Source organism: Lathamus discolor, chromosome 3, assembly GCF_037157495.1.
Source record: "Lathamus discolor isolate bLatDis1 chromosome 3, bLatDis1.hap1, whole genome shotgun sequence".
Lineage (NCBI taxonomy): Eukaryota > Metazoa > Chordata > Aves > Psittaciformes > Psittacidae > Lathamus > Lathamus discolor.
The window spans coordinates 55,361,654-55,387,056 of record NC_088886.1 but is presented as its reverse complement, the minus strand read 5'-3'; the positions used below and the strand labels follow the sequence as shown (position 1 = coordinate 55,387,056).

At 39.8% G+C, this 25,403-nt stretch overlaps 1 protein-coding gene across 9 annotated transcripts in view; it reads right to left on the bottom strand.

Annotated features, from left to right (window-relative positions):
* The window catches only part of KCNT2 (potassium sodium-activated channel subfamily T member 2), a 136,983-nt gene extending 113,957 nt beyond the window's left edge, over nucleotides 1-23,026 (bottom strand). For 7 of the 9 annotated variants that reach the window (XM_065675326.1, XM_065675327.1, XM_065675329.1 and 4 more), the window contains exon 1: nucleotides 22,749-23,025. In XM_065675326.1, the coding sequence (XP_065531398.1) occupies nucleotides 22,749-22,843 (95 nt within the window). In that variant the 5' untranslated portion in view covers nucleotides 22,844-23,025. Of the gene's footprint in view, nucleotides 1-22,748 lie in introns of all 9 variants that reach the window. The other 2 variants (XM_065675328.1, XM_065675332.1) reach the window with 2 other exon arrangements.
* Between the last annotated feature and the right edge of the window lie 2,377 nt (nucleotides 23,027-25,403).

Genomic DNA, 25,403 nt, shown 5'->3' with positions numbered 1-25,403 from the left:
TTGACTTTATTGCCAAGCCATGGGAAGGTAAGCAGCTAAATTCTTGAGACACTATAACCTTCAAATACTTAGACCTTTACTTCCCTAGAATGAAGCTGTTGCTAATTTTAGTCTCCAGTGAGGTTGCCTGTAGTCTCACTCTATATATATATCTATCCCTCTATACCTGTGATACAACACTTTTGATTCCTTGACTGTTTGACCTATTGCCTGTTTCCTTCAGCAAAATTGTGGAATGTTTCTTCAGCTTAAGAGATGTGAAGGAAAAGTGCTCAATTTCACTTTCTGTTACCACCCCTGCTACTTACTCCCTACCTTCCATCCCTAGTCCTCACAACTTCCTCTTGCCACCCCCAGCTGTCACCACAGTTTGCTTTGTCACCTCCTAATCCCTTCAGAGAAGGATATGATGAGTGTGGAATAAGTGCCAAAGCTGCTCTCCAGGGCCCTGTGCAGCAGACTCACTCACAACAGCTTATGCAGCATGAAGCAGGCTGCTTTAGTTTTATGCTATATGGAAGGTAAATCCATGTGTGCATCAACCTAGCAACCTAAACAAATATCTGGGTAGGACTGGCAAGTTAATATTCAGAGAAATGACCCAAAACCTTTATATGACAGGTGGCATATAGCGCAGTAAGAGTTTAAATAGAAGTCTGACAGTCTAAATAAGGCCAAATGATAAAACTGGTTACTTCTCCAGTTGTGTGTTTTAAAAAAACCAAACAAATCTGAACACCAAAACAAGGAAAAAACACCCCAAAACCAAACAACCCAAACAAACAAAAAACCCCTCAACAAACAAAACATAAAGCTGAATGAAACAGTAGCAAAATCTCACAAAGAAGCATACAGTATGACAAATAAAAGCAGCTGCCCAGGATTTTAATGTGGGCAGTACCTACTTTACACAGTTGGGTTCAGACTGACGAAACAGAAGAGCGCTTAATTTCTTTACTTTTGCAACCTGCAGTGGAGGGAGTAGCAGCCCTGAAAGCAGGAGAAGCCCAAGCCTTGGGATTTGATTTGAGCTTGCTATAACTTGCAGTACAGAAAGAGCTCCTGCTAGAAAACTGCTGGCACAGGTGTCTAGAACATGAGGCTAAGCTTAGATTGCACTTCCAGGTCTATCAGTTTCAGTTTAAGCTAGCTGAACTCTTCAGTGTTGCGGTGTATGAACGATAAACTTGCAGTCACGTGTATACACAATAAGGAAAACGAGTGTTCACTGTGGAGTCTTTTACTAGTGTAGATTGAGGATCTTTGCAGAAGCAGACAAATCATTAAGGAATATTCAGATGCATGTCTTCACTGAACCATCTATTCAGTATTTAGCAGCTTACTGCAGGCTTTCAGGAAAATCGTGTACACAGTTTTTAGTTTACAGATGCAGTAGCTGTTCGATTTATGTTTGGAACTAGACAGCTGTTTGTTTATCAACATGCAGTTTACTTCTTTCTCTACCGCTCTCAATAATGCCATTTCTTCCCAACTACTGTTAAATCAACACTGACCAATCAACACTTGATTTGCTTATTACCAGATAAACTAGTGGTACAGGTTGGTATGTGAATTGGATGTAAACACAAAATTGTTTCTGTCAACCATGTGAAATAGGCTTGTGCTGACTTGGCAGACAGCAGTAGATACATTGTCAAGTCAGGATGTTCCATGACCAACGTAAGAAGCTGCCATCTCCACAAGGGGGGGTCTCTGCTCATGTCACCCTTACGAAGGGCTGATTTCCAGATGAGTTTGACTAGGAATTTGCTCTAATTGAAGACTCTATGCTTTCGTTTGGAGAGTTTTCAGTTGATAAGACTGATCTTAATCATTGTGATAAACTGTCCTGGTTTAAGCCCAGCCGGCAACTCGGAACCACGCAGCTGCTCACTTACTCCCCCACTTCTTCTTCCCCTGCTCCCCAAGGTATGAGGAGGAGAATGGAAAGAATGTAACTCCCATGGGTTGAGATAACGACAGTCCAGTAACTAAGGTTAAAAACTAAATTAACAAACTAAGTAACTAAGTTAACAAACCACTACTGCTACCACCAGTAATAATAATGATAAGGGAAATGACAAGGGAAGAGAATACAATCGCTCACCACCCAGCTGCCTATACCCAGCCCAACCGAGCAGTGATCTAGCCCCTCCGGGAAACTGCCCCCAGTTCTACATCCTGGGCATGACGTGCTGTGGTATGAAATACCTCTTTGCCTAGTTTGGGTCAGGTGTCCTGTCTCTGCTTCCTCCCAGCTTCCCCTCCTCCCTGGCAGAGCATGAGACTCAGAAAGCCCTTGGTCAGAGTAAACGTTACTGAGCAACAGCTAAAAACATCGGTGTTAGCGTTTTTCTCAGCCTGAAAGTCAAAACCAAAGCACTGCACCAGCTACTAAGGAGAAAAACGATTGCTAGTGCTGAACCCAGGACAGTATCATAGCTAATGCTATGTGGAAAAGGCTGTGATCATGAACTATCTCTTTGTATTGCTGGAAAAAGCAGCATAAATAATATAATTCCACAAACTTAATGGACCAATAATTCAGTTGCCCAGATAACGAAAATAATGGGAGGAAAGGGTGGGTGGGGAGAAGACAACCAAAACCTCTAGTCTAGAACTGTACAGTGTGATGCTTATGGGATTGCATTCATAAATGCGATTACAGATATCTGGGTTTATATTGTGATTGAATTTGGGTTTTTTTTTTTAATTGTTATTATCTGTAACTATGTTTAAAGCTAAACCTTGATTTAGCATAATAAACTGTTCTGTATTCATTACCAGACTTTTGCTGACTATACCTACTTCCATCACTGGTGCTTAGCTAGTGAGCCTTTTAGGATAGGTCTTCCACTGGTTCTGTAAAATATCTATGTTATTCATAATACAGTAATGATAGCTGTCATAGTTCTATTACACACACATTCAGATTTTTTTTTGCAACTGGCAAATTCATATACTCATAAACAGCATTTTAAAAGTAAATTTGTTGGTTCATTTTTGTCTCCTTCAAATCTGGAAAAACGTGATTATCTTATTTTCAAAATTCTCTAAATGGAGACAATATTTTTATAGGCCAAATCCCTAACGAATTCTTTTAAGTGCTGAAATATTTCCAAGTGGATTATGAAAAAATCATACATCTGTCACTATTTGGATGTTATAACTCCTACAGGGGTATTTGAAGCTGTTTATATGATCATGCTAATAATCATCTAGTCAGAGCCCATTTCGCAAACACAAGTTACTTCAGTCTAAGATAGTATAGATGTTTCTCTGCAACCTTTCCTTAATCACACTGCCTGTATCAGGCTGTCTTATTAACATTTACATAATGTTAACTAATACGTAAGTTCCAGAACACATTTTAGCGCTTCAGAACACAGTAACAGAAGCACTTTGGTATCATTAGGAAAACGCTGATGATTTGTTTCAAGAATAATTATAGTGATGGTAAGAACAAAACAGAATATGGGAACAGACATGGGAATGGGCTGAGTGTTGATGGAGGGGAAAGTTGGAAAAGAGGGTATAACAGAATGAGGATGTATTAAAATAAGCAACAGTGTGTTACTTGCTCTGCTCTTGCATTACCGTTTCACTGCCTGCTAAATAAACAAACAAACAGACCAGTTCAATCTGCTAAGTAACAGACTAAATAGTCTGCCCTGGTGCAGACACTCTTCAATTTTAAAAGAAACCTAATTAAGTAAAGGAAAAAACGACTGGCAAAAAATTAATATTGTAAGAGCTTTCACCCTCTTAACAACGAGAATTAGAAAAGAATCTTAACTTCCAGCTGTATAAATTTACAGTCAACTGAAACACTGTTAGCTTACTAAAACAAAGCATGCTACATTTCCTATTTCAATTCGTACTGTTCACAAAAATCAAAACTGATACTTTACAGGCATAATTAGAGCTGTGTTTGAAAGAAGTACAAGGAAGAAGATGCATAAACACAGTATACCTAAAAAGAGGCTTTAATGTGATTTAGCACTTCTTTGTTGTGCTAAACTGATTCTGGAGAAGTAGTAGTTACCCACAGTCAAGAGCTAAATCCCCTGTCTTAGTCTACTGCACAAACAAACATAGACACATGAAGTTTATCAAGCCCCTGCTCTGTCTAGAGGAAGGCTATGTTCCATTTACTGCTGTAACCTTGTCTATTTTCCTTTCCGGCATTCTTCCATTTTCATATTTGTTGTCTTCAAATGTTCTCTCTGAAAGTGCTTCTCAAATACCAGTCTTTTGCATGTCTTCAGGATGAGTGGTAGTTCAGTACCCTGAATTCTTCATTGTGTGATTCATATTTGATCTATACATCCTGGTCCTGTGCTCCATCTACTTGAGGCACATTGCTTGACCTATGCCATATTCTTTTTGAAATGGGAATCACAAGCTCCTCTGTTTCACTAGTGCTTTTCTATAATGGTCTTACCTAGATTCAAGGTCTCTGGATTGTATCAAAATGCAAATAATGAAAATATGAGGCAAGTAAATATTTATGAAGTTCAGAATCAGATTTTTGTGTACCGCAATGTTTTCCTTCCAATGTTCTTTTATTCCTCACATTTTTCTTTTTACAAACTCCTGTGAATATTTTGCTTTAAAAAAAAATCAAGATGTAAGAGTCTCAAGGAACCAATTCTATAGCCACTTAAGTTGGACAGCACCTTAATATTTCAAATGGACAGGAGATCATGCTCGGTGTGATTTCAATTTCTGTGGAGTTGCATAAGCCATGTTCTTCGCACAAATATGTTCACACAGTTCCTAACTGGGTGTGAACAGTATGCATATGTATAGTATTCTCAGGTATATGGTTAATGTTATTCAATTAATATCATAATTCTTCTTAGTTTTATATATTCTGGCTGTCATACTCCTAACATTGCTAAAATGTCAGGAGTTTCCAGGCACACAGACTAGGCTTCAATGCCAGATACTGAATTGACATATTTCGTAATCACAGTATTAGTGATAACAGTAAAGAATTAAAAATAGCACAGCTAAATAAAATCATGGAAAAAGGCAATTAAATAGTCTTATAATGTACGTTAGGAATGATAAAAATATAAGTATTGGTTAGAATGTCACCGAGACATGAAAAAGAGTAAATGGCACCCATGCAAGACCTACAAGTTTGATTTAGCCTGCGAACAAACTAAGAATGAAGCGAATGACAGATATAAATAGAGTATGAGCTGTAGCACTCTGCTCCATTATGAGATAATTGGAAGAGATAGATAAGGGGGAAGTCTGAAGTGAACATCATGTACTTAAACTTTCATAAAGCATCTGAAAAGGCTCTCTGGAGATTGATACCGAAGGTAAAAAATCAAATACTTGTAATAAGGAAAAGAAGTAAACAACCCAAAAAGTAAACAAACAGATATAACACAAAGTGAGTGCCTGTCCTTACAGAAGACATTTTCTTTTGGAAACAGTGAAAACGCTATTTCAGCTACAGAAATTTACCTTTTTTTTATGTTTTTAATATAATAGATTAGCTTGAAAGTTAAAAAGAATAAGAACTGACTGAACGGGAAGGTAACTTGAAAAAAAAAACCGGTACAAAATCCCCTTTCATAATGAACATACAATGTTCCTTTAGGTAGAACAGAGAGAATTCTAACAGAATAAGCCAGATAACTTCTTATAGACATAGTAAAGAGGATGGTTGTACATATAAATCAGAAGCAGAGCAAGCAAGACAATATTTATCTTTATTGGCCTTGAACCCAGACAGTAAAAATACTAAAATAAGTAACAGCAATGAGTATTTTGAAACTTGTACACATACATTCAGTTGCAACACAAAGGAACAATAGACCTATACCCTTCAAGTCTTATTCAGTGGTGTGAATATATTGCTCATTTATGTAAGTCTGTGTTCATCGGCATTTATAACCAGACTCTGACCTCTGTATACAGAGCCGGTACACAGCTTTGTGATCAAACAGAACAGACATATACTTGAGATACAGGATAAGCTACTTTGGAAAGGGGAAAGGAAAACAGCTGGAACAGGCTGTCAGAACACTGTGTATTCCTAGTACATGTATTGTATGTTCAGATAATGTAGCTGCAGAATAAAATTGCTAATGATTACCTTTTGTTTTTCTCTTATCTATATTGCTTTGGCAAAATAATACACAGCTGAAGTGCAAGTTAAAAAGTTTCAGTTCATTATTTGACACTGTAATCTTCAGCCTGAGGCAGTTTCCAAATTATAAATGAAGTTAAAAGAAATGCTGGACATTCTTTGCTTCATAATATAACTAAAATTCTCAGGCTTCTGATATGCTATATTAGCCAGTTTACCTTCTCTTAGACGAGGGGCCAGAGCGCTTGAAATGGGACCTGTTACTAAGGTTTGTAAGTGCAACAATAGCCAGCTATCATTTTCATATCTGCTTGTTAGATTTGGATTTGTAGAGCAGCTATATTTTCAAAAGTGTTCAAAGCAACTCCAGCCTTAAAATACTGAATAACAACAAATTCATGTATTATTTTCAACATTTTGACAGATACACAAGACTTCTCTCTGAGCTTCTCAACCTTCTAGAATATTTTCAGACTGCCAGACACTGGTCACTAAAATGTCACCCGAAATATTCTATTTAGGACCTAACAGTACACGTTAGTGGCACTGACATTTAAAATATATAACGTAAAAGAACATAAAAGTTCACAGGTATAATGCTCCATGAATCTCAATATAGTATGGAGTAGCGCAGAAAGGGGCCAGTAATTATTAGCTGTTTATACATCCCAATTTTGTAGAGTGTGAAAATGTAGTCATCAAACTGAGACTTAAAATAGAATAATAAACTATTATTTTACATTTTCTAATGAAAAAACCCATACGAATTCACAGGACATTCATTTATATTAGTTGTATGTGGTTTTTACCTATTATGCCCGTAATTATTCTAGCGATAAGGGGAGCTGAAGCTAGCTTTGAGTTTTCCATGTATTCAAAAATCTGCGCAGTTATATCTGGAGCCTTAATAAGTTACATCAGGTCGAGGTGCAATGACTAAAGCTGTCACTAATGACTAAGCAAAATACAGTGTTGCCTGATACGCTATCTCTTCAATGGAATATAACCTCTCTACTCAGACTAAGACACAAATATTCCCATTGAAATAAACAGGTCTACTTGTAGTAGTAGGTGATAATGCAAAAAAAATAAAATCTCTGCAAATTACTTACAAAGCAGCTGAAGGTTATGTGCTTGTCGCATTTCTCCGTAGCTCACACATTGTAGAACACACTGTGGCTAACTTTCTTCATGCAGATTTAGTGTTAATGCAGTATTTTGATGAACAGTTAAATGATACACAGGGAATGAAAACTCTGACCAAAACAGTATCGTACAAGACTGATGTAGTATTTTAAAGTTTTGCTGCACAGATTGGAATTTGTACATATCCACTTTAGGTAGCATGTCAAATCTGATGGACAAATTGTTGGTGTTTTGTTTCCACAATATATAGTCTCAACTCTAAACCTGTTGGAGGTGAAGGAGTGATTAGGAGAAGAGTGGCACATCACAAATAAGGAATAGTATTGGTGTGTTTTTCATTTGTGTATAATTTCTAGGGAACAATGCCTTTTACAGGTTATCTACATTAGGTTTTGTAATAGGGAATAAATGCTGAAATCTCTTTGCTGCTGTATGATCTGAAGTGAAAATTGATACATAACTTTTTGGAGTGTGAATCTTTACTTGATCTGTGAAGCAGAAAAGTACTTGAAAAAGATTTTTTAGCTTTGAAGAGATTAGACTTCCAATTAAAATAAAGCCTTGTGCAACTTCTCATCTAGTCCCCATTCGATATAACGATTTAGCGTTTCTCCAGTTTCTTTTGAGGGAAGGACTGAAATAGCTTTCAGAAACTTCAGAGTTTCTGAAAGTCATTATGGAAATTTACTGACTGAATTGTGTGGTCAATACATACACAGTCCTTCTCATCTAAAATAAATATTTAGCTAATTCTGAGCATTCTTTACCTTCATGTAAACTCCATTTATGAGGAAAACACACACACACACGCACACACTCCCCAATACACAGTGAAGTCTAGTTTTTATAGCCCTTTCCTGACTCTACTAATAGCCACCAGAATGCCCAAAGGAGAAACACCATTAGTTAATAACAGTACTCTTAAAGACAATGATCCTAAGTTTACCATTTTTAGAATTTTTAGTAACTAAAAATATTATACCATTATCTTTTGGACTGTATTCCAAAAATACGTACTGTTGGTTGTCACAAAATACTGAAGCATGGAATAACGTTTACATCAGATAGTTTAAACTAAATTTTTCTCGTGCAAACATTTGTTTTCTCTGCAAGCTATATTTTCCCTTCTACTGATAGAAGTAATATTAAATTAGGTAGGATCCAAGAATATGACATGCAAAGCAATAAATAAAATTAATTTAAAGGTTTTATTCATTTCATGTACATTCATTCTGTACTCTGCTCGATTCCCTACTTATCTACAGCTTCACTAAGATTAGCAATATTTTTCTTATTACAGGGTAAGAGATTATAGGAACCATACCTGATCTGAAAGGAAAAATAGTAGTAAAAAGTCAAATTAAATTTGTCAGGAACTTCCCACAGATATTTTAACAAGCCTAGAAAGAACATATCTGAGATTCCATATGGAGCTGAATTGTTAAAAGTTTAAAAACAAAAGTGATACTGCACATGCTTTTTACACATGCCCAGGACTAGGGTAATTTTATTACAAGGAGTCTCTTTTTTTTTCTTTTTTTTTAAGTTTCATATTCAATCAGTGTAGACTTGCAATCCAGAAACAATTATACAGTACTCCAAAAGCAGCCATTAGAATGCCAACAACTCTGGGAAGTAAATACAGAGCTGAATCTGAGATTATCACAATTTCCTGGAGTTTATGGGAACTGTATATGCTTTCAGTCTCCCACGATCACGTGTTTAACAGGGAGGCAAAGGCAAATATTTAACAGATAATTGCAAGGAGGAGGAGTATTCAGGCAAAGACTCAGAAAAAGGTGTAAAACAAAAGTCCAATATCAGTGGTAGGTGTTCCCCCTCAGGTTTCCCACAGAGGAAGGAACAGTTGTCTGGAGACTCCATTTACCAAACCAAAAACAGGAATGTTGATGGCATTTCCTGCTGGCGATACTTTCTAAAAGAATTGTGCACTGATACATACCTGTCTTCATTCTTCAGTATTTGAAAGTGCTTTGGCTTCAATGTTGTCATACAGGTGAAGAATAAAATACATAGGGTTTCGGAAGTAATGCTTTCAACTTCACATATGTATACACTGTAATATATCTAACAGCAGTCTTGAATTGCTTTCTTTCAAACGCAGCTTGCCACACAGTACAACCATAGTATATGATTATCGGTTTACATTTTAAGAAATTACAACATTTTAATACAAATTGTAAATATTTCATTAAAGAGTGGCAATGATTTAAGAACTCAGAACATATGATAGAACAAGTACTTTACAAGTCCTTATTATCTCTAAAATTTCACATATCTGATACTGTTTTCTCCATAGCTAACAGTACATACAATTACAGACTTCGTACAAATCTCAGTCTCCTTACTCAGAATGAGCTATTATACTTCCTGATTAATCATATGGCATAGCTTTAATTGTATTTTCATTAAATTAAGAAAAATATCCATTTTTACGATATTTTGAAAGTTTAATTCTGTCATCTTTATTCAGCGTGTTCAGAAAATCATTTAGCAGATGCCTTCGTAAAATTGGCCTGTTCCATCTAAACTATTTTTTTTTTTCCTTAAATATGACTTCCTAAATGAATGCAGGAATTTCAGAGTTTGCTGGCTTTGGTGAGAGTCAGATTATTTAAGATGTCCTTAGCTAACTTAATTGGTGAGATGGGTTAGGACAGTTATTGTTTTGTCATAGAATCATAGAATAGTTAGGGGTGGAAAAGAGTTTAAGATCATCCAGTTCCAACCCCCCTGCCATGGGCAGGGACACCTCACACTAAACCATCTCACCCAAGGCTTCGTCCAACCTGGCCTTGAACACCCACAGGGATGGAGCACTCACAACACCCCTGGGCAGCCCATTCCAGTGCCTCACCACCCTAACAGGAAAGAACTTCCTCCTTATAGCCTATCTAAACTTCCCCTGTTTAAGCTTGAACCCGTTACCCCTTGTCCTGTCACTACAGTCCCTAATGAAGAGTCCCTCCCCAGAATCCTTGAAGGCCCCCTTCAGGTACTGGAAGGCTGCTATGAGGTCTCCATGCAGCCTTCTCTTCTCCAGGCTGAACAGCCCCAACTTTCTCAGCCTATCTTCATACAGGAGGTGCTCCAGTCCCCTGATCATCCTCGTGGCCCTCCTCTGGACTTGTTCCAACGGTTCCATGTCCTCTTTCTGTCATCTTGAAGTCTTGTATAGATCTTAACACTGATCAGACTTAGACAGAATATATGGATAGAATGAGGAGAGGTCTGTGTTTATGAGCTGAACTGGACTGGCTGTATTGCTGTTGGGATGTCTGAGAATCAACCACCAAATGTCTAGGATAATACAAGAAGGCACGGTAGTACTTCCTGCTCTCCATATCACCATTTCTATCACTGACCATTTCTATTCACTGTAAAGTGATTCTGCCATCTTAGAAAAGACAGGAATTTCTAAATGCTCAGTTTACCTTAGCCTGAAGTCAAGTAGCAGCAGGTTGCTAGACAACTCTACATCCCCAGTCACCTCTGCCTTAGAAGACGACTTTCACCTCATAATTTTGATAATGGTGATCTTCTAACAGCAATTTTTTTGTCTTAAGATCAAAACCTAAGGTCCTCCAGAACAGTCTCTTACTAGCCCATGGTGTATGCCAGAAGACTGCCTGTTCCATGAAAGTTCCCTCTTCCCCGTAGAGATACTTCCTTTATACTGCAAAACATTTCCAGTAGCCAGCCTTGTTCTTCCCACCACATGCAATACTCTGCCAACATCACATTAAAATCCCAACGTTCTGCTGACCAGTTGAGCTAGTCAGAAACAGTAACTGCCACAATTAATTGTATTAAATGGATTCATAATGTCAGCGCAAATTTAACTTAGTTTGTAGGTTTCTTCCTGAACTCAGACTAATCTGTGAACTGCCAAATAAGAGGAAAATGGGAAGCAAAAACTAATCAAGCCTTTAAAATTAATTCAGTGCATTTTGGATATTGTTTGTATCGTTTTAGCTAAATTGTAATTTTCCTGCAATCTGTGGTCGGTCTCAGTATAAAAATAAATCATCACGTGTGTCACTTTGAATACAGTTTTTAATTTAATTCCGCACTGCCAGTGAGATACATGATGTCTGGAACTACTCTTCTGAGACAACCTTCACTTTTATAATGCTCAGGTGAGTGAAAAGTCTACTTTGATTTCCATAGTCTTTATAAAACCTGGTTGACAAATCAACATCTGCATATTACAGAATATTTTGTTCCACTTTTTGTGTTTGCATTATCTTTTTTGAATGACTACTGAGAGATCAAAGAAGTAGTTAAAAACTGGACAATATCTGTAAAAATGCCTTTTAAAAAGTGATTTGTTTAACCAGTTAAACTCATTTTAGCACGTGATCAAACACTAGACTATTGTTCGCAGTGAAAAAAGTACCTTGCTCACTTTCCAAAATTGTACATTCAGCTATATACAGAGCTTAGATTTTAGACCATCTGTGTTATAGCTGACCGTGCTTGATTGCGAGAATTACAGGGCGATAGCGGTAAGTGAACAGTGCCCTTAGCTTCTTTTTAATTTGGTGTGAAGGTAGGAAACTAAAATACCTTCCAGAGTCAAGGAATACTGTGTATTAACAAGTGCTGGCACATAAGGAATAAATATAACCATATTTTTCCATTTGCAAGTCAGCTTCTTGGTTTTTCCCGTCTGCATTTGTTTCAGATTTGGTTTGGTAATACTGCTTTTATCGGTGTTGCAGCTTTCTCTAGTCACAAGGGGAAGAGAAAACAAAGTGAGAAAAAAGCATAAAATCTCTAGAACATTTTTGGCTATTTAGAACAATAAAAGAGTGAGGCTATTTTATAGTGTTTATTCCTTATTAAATATTTTAACAATCACTATACTTTGAAGGAGCTCTAACTTAAAGCTACTTGAAGTAAGCTAAGTGCTATTAACTTTAACATCATAAACAGCTAAAGGGCAAATTCTTTTCTCTGCAAAATGACAAAGTGGTTTGACTTAGGGTACAGAGTCTAGGAGGCAAGGCCGGTCTTTCCTGCAGAGCTAATCCACAGTGAGGACTGTTGCTCAAATCATGTAATTGCCCTGCTAGGCACATGATCATTGTGCTAATTGTTACATACGTAGTTATTAATGGCTAAAACTAGCAGGAGACTTATAAGACACAGAGAGGTAGGCACAGTTTTCTTCTTTTTGCTAACTCGGTAGATAACTTGCACTGATCTTAACCTAATGCCTTCTTCCCCCATTTACCATAGTTTGATACTCTCAAGTCAAGCACAACAATGTCAGACTTAGCAACCTGCTTTCCACCACACAGCTACAGCTCTTCCTAACAGATATCTCTGTAAGTGGAGGCAGGATTTGTCCCTCAAGAGATACTTCTGAGTAAATAATAATATCACTGTTTTATCTGTGAGTATAAACACTGGGTTTTGTCTCATAATGACTGTTTCTGTTTTACTGCTAACATGAAGTTGACTGCTAACATAATTAGCAGATGATTGCACTGGGGAGGCTGAAATCTTTAACAGCTGTTTTAAGGCATTTTGTACCAAATCTATGCTGCAGAACCTTTGGATTGGCATTCTCTCCAATGACACAGAGGTTATGGGATGATGGTGTGTAGGCCTCCAGGAAGGACCTGACTTGCTCATTTTCTTGAAAAAATATAAGAATCCACTTTCAAAGCATTTAGTGGCTTAGTACAAGTACTTGGGCATACTGTGTGCATCAGAATTCAATACAAAAGATCACCTTTAGCTGAAGTCTGAAAACTGAATGTGCAGCACTGAAATGGTTGGCAAATTAATTTTACAACAAAGGTGTTTTGAAGCTTCGGATTTTTCTGATGCTCCAAACGATCCATTTCTTTATTACCAGATGAAAGAGACAATATGAATCAAAGTTACCATTTCTGACAGTAATGCATAGTGCAGCACACAAGTTTACTGTTATAATATAAATAATCATAATCATTGGCTGTGATAGCATAATAACCATAAAATTAAGACAGAAACCATTTGGGAAAGCACTGCTTCAGTTCCCCATGGAGTATTATAGTGTCTGCCAGATGTAAAGTAGTATGAATCAAGTTTTAGATGGAAAAATAAGAGCCTTAGAGTAATAAGTGTATAATTAAGTACTGATCGAAGTACTAAGCACATTTACAAACTCTGCATCATGTTGTCCCAGAGGAGGAAAGCTACTTGATCTGTGGGAGTTTTTAAGCTAAGACACTTAAACCTCTTCTGCACGAGAAAACTTTTGCTGGGGCCATACCACCACCTTCTTCCTCAGACAGATACAACTGTAACAGCACTGAAGTGTTCCTCTTCTCTTTTCCTGTCCTTCTCCCAATTCCAGTGTGCCCTAGTTTAAGTGGAACATAAGAAACATTCCACTGTTGTTGCAAGAATGATGCTAAAACAAATTAGCATGAGGCTGACTGAAATGCCTTCTACAGAGTATTACTTCCACACAAACAAATTGATTCCCTCTTTTATCTATATTAGGGACTCAATCCTAAGATAAATTTAGAAGGAAGGTGTGTATGGACATATATGAGACTGTACCCTTAAACTCACCAGCCACTAAAGTGTAAACTCAGACCTCTTGGTGTGGCCAGTGTGGTGGTTTTACAAATGTTAATGTTTTTCTTTAATCCTTTTTTAATTTAGTTGGGTTTGCACAATGAGAAAGGGCTTGGCCTGTACTTACAACAATTTTTGTCAGGGTTTAGAGCAACTCAAACCTTCCAACTACTACTGTGCAAAGTCTCACTGCAAAAAAGAAAACGCTGTCTTTGTGAATTAGACTGTTAAAATCTTGATTTTAAGCTTCTAAATAATTTCATTTTGAAAAATTACGTACAAGGATGAATCAAGATAAATTTGTCAGTACTTGCTTAAGTCCTTTTATTTTGTAGCCTCTGTTCAATGGAAGAACTCAGAAAAGTTAACATATCTTCTGAAACGCAAACGAATTGACTGAAGTATTTCTTGAAAGAAAGAGAAGTATTATTTTGAAGAAGCCATAATCAAATTTTGAGAAAATCACAATAGAATTTTTTGTTCAAGTTGAATCTAGACTCAGATATTTTAAATCAGTTGATTCAGAAATGTGTAGGCTTTTTATCTCCTTTTAGTTGAACAATCTCAGGTGATTTCCAAGGGGAAAGGCAAAGGGAGGACTTTCCTCCCTAATTCACACTGTGATAAATGACTGTTAAAGGGCCTTCTGAGATTTACAGTAGGGAGCTGTTCCTTGAAAGTCACTAGTCAACATGACAGTCAGCAGTATACAATTGTCCAAGTGATGTGTGGAGGTGTTCTGTATTATCTGAATCTTTCTCATTTTCAGGTAAGTGGTAATATTCACTTATGCAGTAAGCACATCAAAATGGAAAGCCAATTTTACTTTAATCTTTTAAGTATCCAACGTAAGAACAATTCCTGCACAAAGGACAAATTTAGGTCTATAGTTTTATTATGAAATTATATACTATAACAATTTTCATGTCAATACAGGAGCAGGATTTGAAAGTTATTTCCAGTACCAGTTAATGGGTCCTGTTACGTATATACTGAAAAGAAAAACCAATACAGAACCAGAAAAATGTAAATTTTCATTTACAAAAATTATTTATAATTTAATGCAACAGCATATAGAAAAGATATGAAATACACAGCTTTCAGGGTGGGGGCTGAAAATATATTGGGTTTCTGTTTATTTTTTGTTCTTTCCATTCTCTTTGTTGTGTGTGTTTTGAAGCGTCACAGTAATAGTGATACTTCCTAGAACATATTAGCTCTGTATACAAAGCTTCAACAAGCAATAGAATGAAATAGTAGTATAAAACAGATATTTTGATTTTCGAATGACTTATTTATGTGACAGTGTATTAATTCATCAATTCAATGCTGGTATGTGTACTTGATGGTCTCCTGATTAATTTTGCTAGAAATATTCAGCATTGATAAAATTTACCTTGGTATGTAAGGTACAAAGAAAGCTGAACATACTGCTTAATCTTACCTAAATCTAAAGGGACTTAAAGTGTAAAGGTACAGAAAACAAAAAATACTATATACATTTTTATTAAGTCAATAAAATGAATCTTACTCTGCATATCTTAAAAAACATCCATATGTTTCTTTCTCTTTTTCTTTCTCTAAAATGTGTGAAGAAAGGTGTGGGTTTTTTGGGGGGTGTTTTAGGTGTTTTTGGGTTTTGTTTTGTTGGAGTTTTCTTTCTTTAAGGACTCTGGGACAAAACACACTTATTGTCTACTTATAAGGGCTATACTCCTTACTTCAGGATGGAAGGCACCATATATAAGCTAACCTATACTTTACAAATGGATCTCTCTGCAACACAGTCCCCCATATATGCATAATTTGAACGTGTGACTGTGCAGAAAACATAGGATACTAGAAAGAGAGGAACAAATAGGAGAAGCAGCATGTAGTGTTAAAGTGTAGAGGCTACCTTCATGATAAAATGATTGTCTCCGGGTACATGCTTAAGTTAACTTGCTCAGGAACATTCACAGGCAGTGACATTAAATGGCACAAAATAGTCTATGTAAGTTTCAGAAGACGGTTTCAGCTTCCCTAATTGGGTGACTACCTCCAATTTGTCTGCTCAAAGTGTTTCCTTGGATGCTCAAACTGCCAAATCATTCCTGGCACTTGTGCTGGTTTTGGCTGCCATAGAGTTAATTTTCTCCATAGTAGCTGGTAAAGGGATATGTTTTGGATTTGTCCTGAAAACACTGTTGATAATACAGAGACATTTTCGTTACCTCAGAGCAGTGCTTACACAGAGTCAAGGCCTTTTCTACTTCTCACATCACACCAACAGCAAGTAGGCTGCGGGTGCACAAGAAGCTGGGAGGGGACACAGCTGGGACAGCAGACCAAATGGATATTCCATTCCATATGGCATCACGCTCAGCATATAAAGCTGGGAAACAAGGAGGAGGAGGAGGAGGAAGGGTACATACAGAGTTATGGTGTTTGTCTTCCAGAGTAACCATGAGACCTGAGTAACCAAAGAGCCCTGCTTTCCTGGAGATGGCTGAACATCTGCCTGGCTATAGGAAGTGGCGAATGAATGTCTTGTTTTGTTTTCCTTGCATGCATGGCTTTTGCTTTACCTATTAAACTGTCTTTCTTTATCTCAACCCACAAATTTTCTCACTCTTCAGTCCTCTTCTTCATCCCACCAAGGGGCTGTGTGGTCCTTAGTTGCCAATTGAGGTTAAACCACAGAAGTCGTTTTTGTTGAAGTGTTCAAGATAATGGCAGATTTGACTGGAATGTGCTAGATCAAATTTATAGGTTCTGTTGCTGTTCAGCTATTAATGTACAGCTTCTGTACTTACCACGGTGCTTGGTTCCCTTACTGTGTATCAGAGTCTAGTGCTCATTAGTGGCTGCTTTTTGCTTCTGCTGCTGGCTGTACTGCTTATCATCTTACTCTGCTGTGCCTGGGAACATTTTGATAACAGCAAAGGCCATGCGACTAGGCTGGCAGATGGCCAGGGCATCGCTGTTGTTTCTGTGCAGCACTCCAGTGTGAGCTCCAGTCAAAGGGACTGTGACCTGTGGAGGAGTCCACAAAAGAGCAGGACACCCCAAAGCATCTGTGCTCTGGATAAGTCCACACCAGAGCACGTACATCTCAAAGTGTGTGTGGCCACGGTCATGTCTGCGCCACCTGTACCTTCTCCACAATGAAGCCAGTACACCTGGAATCATCTGTGGCTGCAGATAAGTCCGTGCTGCAGCAGGTACATCCTGAAGCATTAGTGGCTGTACATGAGGTCATGCCTCATGAGAGGACCTCAAAGCGTGTGGCCTTCGTTAAGACCAGGACAGAGCAAGTACAGCTCTGAAGGAAATGCAAGCATGAGTAAGGCCATGCTGAAGCAGGTATATCTCTGAAGGCGTTGTATCCCATGCATAAGGTCACACTGGAACATGTACACCTCAAAGCAACTGCGGCTGTGGCAGCAGGTAAATCCATGGAGAGACTGTGGCTCATGGATAAAATTCCACTTGGAGCAGATAGACCCGTAAGGAACTGCAGTGTGTGGGTAAGTACAAGATAGAACAAGCGCAAGGGGAGGTGTTTATCAGAATGTTAAACCCAGGCCAAAGGGCCCATGGTGGAGACTGTAACGGCAATACCTTCACATTGTACTAACCCAAGATTTGAATTGCATGTTATGGGAATTACTATAGCAGGACCCACGTGAACTAATGGAGAACAAGCCTTACAAGCAGCAGTGCAAGTACAGCAGTGACCTGATCTGAGCTGGCTTTGGTGCCCAGTAATTCCATGCAACACATAATCTCTCCTGTTCTGAGTGACCACCGTAAAATACGGAGCCCAGAGTCATGGACTAAATGAAGTCAACATATGTGGACATATGTGCACATTTTAAAGACATTTTATAGGCTAGAGGGGCACAACTGTCTTTACCTAACCCACGAGTTTTCTCACTTTTCCCTTACAATTCCCTCTCCCATTCCACTGAAGGGGGAGTAAGTGAGCAGCTATGTTTGCTAGGGTTAAACCGCAACAGCGCTGCACTGTTCAACATAGTTTGGCTAGCCGGCTATGGCCAAAGCATGCACACGAAAATTTGAAGAGCTCACTAGTATAAGAGGTCATGCTTCAGTGGTGGGAAACTTTCTGGCTTGTTTGAATTTCCTAAAACAAATACAGCTCTTGTATCTTTGTAAGCTTCTAAAGAATGGACTAGATGTCTTGACATAAACGGTTTAAGAAATGTGAGGTAAAGTGTGCTCTGCAATATACTCAGTCACTGAATTTATATGACTGACCTTACTAAAAAAGCAGTGCTACCAACAGCATGTAAATGCTTTTCTATTTTTAACAGATTTTTTTCTTTACACCTCCAGTGTCTTGTGGTTTAGTTATTTTGAAGTACGTGGTAACTATATATGCACATAGGAAAGTATTTTTTGTGAATAACCTCTTCATTGTATCTTTCCAAAGCTTACATGGGAAACATCCTCTTTTCACCCCTCCTTCGAAGCAAATTTACCAGGTTTAAGCATATCAGGTCTTCACAAGGTAGGATATTTTCTACTTTTATTTGTCTTGCTCTTCAACACAGCTGATAAGACTAAGGACAGATGATAAGTAGATTTATGAAATGTTTTATTACATAATTTACTTTTACAATAATGATTACCATTGTATATTACTATTACAATAACTGATACAATACAGTGAACCTCACTGTATTAACAGGTGAATAATTTGTGTTAACCAAGCTTCCCCTTTATTTCTGCTCCCTTACCCAGTACTGAAAGACAAATTCTGTTATGATGGTCAAGAAACATCTCAGACTACCCAGCAAATCAAAACAGATTATTTCAGGTTCAGATACTTTCAATAATGAAAGTAAAATGTGAGAGTCGCAAAAGGATAGTAGTGATATTTATAAATTTAGTGAAAAAGATGATTCAATCTTCTCTTAACCCTTAGCCCAGTGACTGGAATATTTACACACCAGAAGAAACCTGTTACATTACCCTACCTGCCAAAGAATTCACCCACTTGACATGCATACACTCTAGCTTGTGGGTTGATCCTTTACATGTTGCCCTGAGGAACCTTTTCAAATATCTATTCAGTGTAAAATGTGTGTACTGGAAGCATCAAGCTTCACCTCCATAGTTTTCAAGGGAACCATGTCCTTTGAAAATCTAGCCCTTCAAAACACAAAATTGGTTTTTACATCCATTTTTTTTCAGGAAAAAAGCACTCAGCAAATTCAAGACAGATAATTATTAAAAATAGTGTATTTACCAAACAAATGCATTTGCCAAAGATTCACCGTGTTCTTCTGCCCACAGCAACTTCTTTTATGAAAAATAATACGCAATCCAATTTGGTGATTTGTGGATACAACAGCCCAGAACCCACCTCTTACTGAAGCCAACTACAGGGGTGGTTAGGAATCTAATCTATGCAGGTAGAATTATTTTTCTGGGAGAGAAATGCAAAAGCAGTGAGATGGTATGTTACTGTACTGGAGAAGTATAGGTAAAAAATGGACTGTGAGCTAGACACACAAAAAACCCCAGAAGAAGCCCAAGTGATGCGCCACCACAGAAGTCCTCGAGAAAAAAAAAAAAAGATTAGAAATCGTTTCCAAATGATTTATGTCTAAGGTCAAAAGTTCTGAATCCTGGTCCTGTTACATGCAGGTAAGCATTTCAGCATGTCTACATTTTATAAATTGACAGGATAATTTAAAAGAAATAGCTGATCAAACTCTTCTCCTAAAGAAACATAACCGGTCAGGTTTCAAAATTGGGTACAATGCTTATGTCAGAAATAAGGAAAAGAAAAAAAAAGAAGAGATGTCTGTATCATTTCAATCATATCAGTCACATTTGTTATTAAATACTACCACATTACTTACTGGCAAACTATGCTATCAAAACTGTGATTCAGTGACAAAGACTCCTGGGTAGTTTGTGCAGAAGAGAGGAATAATTCCATCTCCTCTCCACTTTGAAAAATAGACAATTATCTGAAACACAGAGATGGAACATATGCCTCCCAGCCAGCAAAAAGTGAGCATCTTTCCAGAAAGGGCAGAATGGAAGGAGAGAGACTTCAAGGGTGAACAGACTGGGAAGATCAAAAAGGGAATAGGACTAAGACAGAAGACAAAGCATTCAGCTGGTAACAGACCTGAAATTCACAGATCACAGAGATGGAAAACCCCTGATACAGATCAGACTGCCAGAGTTGAAAGCAAATAGAACTACGTAGTTGCTGGAAATAATTTTCTTAGAATCATAGAATAGTTAGGGTTGGAAAGGATTTTAAGATCACCTAGCTCCAACCCCCCTGCCATGGGCAGGGACGCCTCATGCTAGATCATGTCACTAAAGGCTCTGTCTGCCTGTTTCCAGTTCACCACATCTCAGTCAAGGGCCAGTAACCTCCTAAAATGAACTGTCTTGATCACTTGCCATTTTGTAGCCATTCTATAAGGCTACTTGACTGTATTTTAGTGTTCAGATATTCCATTCATAGTTAATGTCCATTCAGCTGAACGGGTTACAAGCAACACCTTTGGCAATATTTATATCACCCACTAATTAGAACAGAGTACAAAAGATATGCTTCACCAAAACCAAACTTGGACCACTTATGTAAGGAGACAAAAGACAAAAAAGTAAACAACTAAAAATAGGACATACTTGTCTCACACTAATCATTAATAACTAATAAGCAACTGACCTCAGGGTCCCCACAGGTCTGCAGTCTTTCTCATTAAGTATTTCCTGAATGTATGTCTAATACTCTAAATATTCCATTTGACAGTATTTCTATGCAGAATATGTATCCTTTTTCTATAACAGATAGCAGCAAAATACCAGCAACAGGGGACTGGATTAGTATTTCAGTATTAAAAGTTATATCCTCTAGTACGGGACAACAAGAATCTGGACAGAACCTTATTGTAAGGTGGACAAAAAAAGACAACACTCAAGATTTTTAAAAATGGACTTTGTTCAGTTACTGGAAAACTCGTATCAAACAAGACTGCTATGGCAACTTGCAGAGCTGGAGCAGAGAGTGCTGCTGTCACAACCTAATGTAAGGCACAATCCTAGTGGTATTGCGGGGATAGTACCACACAGCCTTCCTGCTACAGTACAGCTGTGCAGCCCCGGCATGGGACGATATCTGAAGATCTTGAAAGCCATTTCCACTAGCCATTTTCAGTCCTAGGTTCATACTTTATATTTCAGATGTGCCAGAGATCTTGCAATGCTTGTATGAATATTAAATAATTAAAAGTAACTATTCATTTTCTAGCAGTCCTTTGCTACAGTTTTCATCAACAACTGCTCTATAATACTGTTATGCTAGAATTCTGCTAGAGGGTGGGGTTTTTAAGGGATTATTTATTTTCACTTTGTCAAGTGCACACAGACATGAAATAGACATTCACATAGCTAAATGGATGTTATGGTTTATACAGTTGCTTATAGACTATTTCCTGTTTTGAGACCAGATAACACTTTTTCCATAGAAGGTAACTCCATAAAGTTCAAGTCACACAGCTGGTATCAGGGAAGCACTTTGACGGATGTTTAAACTACAGCTGGAAAAAGCAGTAAGTCACAGACTGGTCCAAAGAGGTATATAGAGAATATTTTGTTTATTTTAACCATTAAAACTCTAGCTAGCTGAAGTTGATAAAATAAGAAAGGTTGCATGTTCTTTAACCTATTGCAGGAGAAATGAGATTCTAAGATCCTAAGTCTCCATTATGTAGTTACAGTGCTATCATTTCCAACCAACTATTCATTTTTTGTGACTATCTTGTCATTCACCATTTCATAACTGTCCGAATAAACAGTTAATTGCTTCAATGTATAGCATATTCCCCTAAACAAAGGTAATAATTAGTTACATATCTGCATGATCTTGTGATTGCACCACCACTGAAAATCCACCTTTCTTCAGGAAAGTAGCTAAAATCTAAACTATGCAGACCAGCTTTAAAAACAAAGTTTCTGACTGCTGAGCTGAAGAGTCGTTCCGACAATGTAAAGACATTGAATTAAAATCAATCCAATACACCCTCACACAGTACCAGACAATTTTACTTACCTGTCATTTGACCATAATAAATCAGTACTACACAGAGGATCTCACAGATCATTTTGCAAGACGGGATCAAGCAATAATCTACAGACACACCAAACTGAACGGTCAGAGTGGCGTGATGCTCTCCCTGCCCATGAATACTATTCATTTAGCTTTTCTGAGTTAAACATGCATTCCTGGTTCGTTTGTTTGCTTTGATGTAAGGTTTTGTTTGGGTTTTCTTTCCTCTTTTAGAAACATTATTTGACTCGAGACAAATACCTTTTCCTATCTGTTTGTAACTGAAGATGCTGACAGTCCTTGAAATAATTCACAAAGGAATAAACTAATGGTAGTTACATCCCAGGCTAGGGTCCTCACATGAAAACAAACTGCATGTAAAGGAGAACGCACACTGGGTCAGGAAAACATCCAGAGCCCTCGGCAGCTGGCTTTCCGACGAGCGGCTAAGGAGTATTTTGCGTGGGGCTTCCCCTCAGCGCTTGTTAGCACCGGGAGACGGTACCGCACCTGTCCTCCTCTTCCTCCTGCCGTTGCCGTAGGGTACAGAGAGGGGTGCGCCCGCAGAGGCGGCGGCGCCCCGACGGCAACGGGATGCCCAGCGCCTCGGTGGGCGGCGGCGGGGCGGGGCGGGGCAGCGCAGCCCCCGCCGGCCCTCGCATCCCTTTCCCGGGAAAGTTTCGCAGCGGGGCTGGGCTCCGCCGGGCGGTGCGCGCCGTCCCAGCGCGCTGACCTGCCGAGCCCCCCCTCCCAGACGGGCACCGCCGGGGCTTACCGCCGCGGCCGGACGGCGCACGCACTCACCTGTCGTCGCTCTGCCAGCCCTGATCGCCCAGCAGCAAGTCCCGAAAGCGGTACCGGGGTGGCAGCGGGGGCACCTCGCTGTCCAGGTCCACCATCCTGCCCGGAGGAGGGGCGCTCAGCCCCACCGCCTCCCCCCGGAGCGGGGCGGGATGAGGGGGAAGCCGGAGTTGGGGGGGGGGGGGGGGGGGTGCTGCCGGCTGCTGAGGGGGGCGGCGGGGCGAGCTCGCGCTTAGCGGTGCCCCCCGCGTTCAAAGTTGCGCCGAGGCGCGGGGGGGGGGGGGGGGGGGTGTGAGCTCCGCGCGACCCGCCTCGAGGGGAAGCAGGTGCCGGCGGGCGGCGGCCTCGGCGGCGCGCGCGCGCCCGCCCACCGCCCCGGAGCGCGCGCGCACCGCCCGCCGCGGTTGACAACAACAAAAGAGCCGTCCACCGCCATGCAAATGTTGTTTGGCGCCGCCGCGGGCGGGGCAGCCAATGGGGTGGGCGCTCATTTGCATACTCCGGTGACGGCGCGGGAATCTCTGCCTGCCGGCCAATGGAAGCCCCTGGCGAGGGCAGGGGGCTCCTCGCTGCTCGGGCCGGGTGCGCGGCCGGGGCCGCTGCGGGTACCTGCGGGGGACGGCGCGGCTCCCCCCGCCGCGTTGCTGCCCGGCTCCCCTCGAGGCGGCCTCGCCGGCTGTCGGCGGACCGCGGGTTCCCCCGCTCGCCGCGGCGGGGCGGGCGCGCTGCGGGCTCCAGCCTTTCTTCGGGGGGCGCTCGTGGGGTGCCTCCACCAGCTACCGCCCGCAGCCGGCAGCCTCCTCCTCTATCACCGCCGGCGTCCTCAGAAGTACTCTTATGTGGGCTCCAGGGTTTGGCAAGTGAGGTGTTTTATCCTGGGGGGGCCTCTGTGCAACCCGCATTGTACTGATGGTAGGTCATCAGTCAGGCGTATCTCGTTAGTGACATATGCCCGACCCTGTTTTGTGCCGGCTCTTAAGCAGTCACAAGTGCAAACGTGGTAAGCCGTCGGTCAATTTCCACTTTCCACTACCTGGGGGTTTGTGGCGCGTATCGGGAATGGCGACACGTGTCCTGTAAACATCCAGGGGACTTGACTTGTTACAGTGCTTGAAATATGTAGGCAATGCCGCCAAGTAGGAGGCACTCCAGGAAGTACTTGAGTTTCTTATGTGACTGATGAAGAACGTATTACTGACTGATGATTTGCTGGAATCCACTGTCACCAACTTGAAACAGTGAATAATGTGGTTTGGATTTGCTCTTAAAGGTCCGCTGTAATATACGCTGTCATACTTAGCATCTAATGCCCCAGTTCCTGTAAGCCTAAATATTACTACATTTTGGTAGCTTTTCATTTGCCTCCCCAGATGAGGTCTTCGCCTGAACCATTCAGTTGTAGCATTCCTTTCCTAAAATGAAGTCACGCATAGTCTTAACACTGGTACAGTTCGTTCAGAATCAAATTTAGATTCTGGTGGACCAGGGGCTAAGTGATAAATAAGCAGTTATTTCCTACATGTGGTTTAAATACCACATACTTAATTAGGTGCGCGCGTTCATGCTGTACATTGAAGAGTGAACTTGCTGGTTTACAGTTAGTTGGATTTCTGTGTAGAAAGTAAGCTGGTTATAAGCTGATATGGCACATACAGTAGCAGCTTGAGTGTATCATATAATAATGTGCCCTGCTGAGAATCCAGCTCTGAGCTTCACGCTATGATGGAAAGACTTCTCAAAGTAACCAACAGGTAGTCCAATTCAGGACATGGATTATCTCTGCTGTTTTTACAAACAGTGCGTCTTTCCTTGCTTCCTTAGCACAGAGCTCTTAAGCATAGGGTCCCTGATCGCTGTTTCTTAAGCGAGTTGCAGTATTGTATCCCAGGTCCCGTGAAGTGCTGGGATCACTGGGGTATGATGCTTACCCTTTTTCACAGCTTGGTGCATTCAGCATTTACAATGTGCTTCTCAGAAAGGCTTGTTAGATGAAGGAAAACAGATGCACATATGTGGCAAGAGTTCAAAGGTAGCTCACTCTTTGCTTTGGCTGATATGGGAAATAGATAAAATAGTGCGTTACCCCACTGTCACATTCTTGCCAGTTTTGCCATGCTGTGTTCTGACGGAAGAGCTCTCTAAAAACCTAATTAAAAAGAAAGAAAAAATAAAAATCCAGGTTCTTTCTTCTTTAGAATATTTACGTTCAGCCATATTATGGTTTTTTGCTCTCAGCTGCTTCTCCTGCTGAACAGGCCATTTCTTCTAAGAAAACCTTGTTTCCTCTCTCTACCTGGGTATCTTTTCATCTTGCCAAAACTTGAGGGGGGATGAAGCCTGTATATTGTAATGGTTTGTTATAAAAGTAAAGCGGTTAGGCTAACCGTAGTCCTTTTCTGAAGCCGATGAATCCTAGATCAATTGGGAAATTAATGGTGTTTCTATTGTACCTTCTAACAACAGCCTCATTAACTTTTCCATATTCACTGATTAATTTAACATTTGTTTTCATACTTGTGCTTTTCTACCATGGAAATGCATTTCAGAATGGTAATAGCTGACATGCAAACTAGCAACCTGGTGAATAGTTGAGCAGAGCTAATGAAAAGCAAACTCATAACAGAGACTATAGTGATGCAATTTGTACAAAGGCTTAAT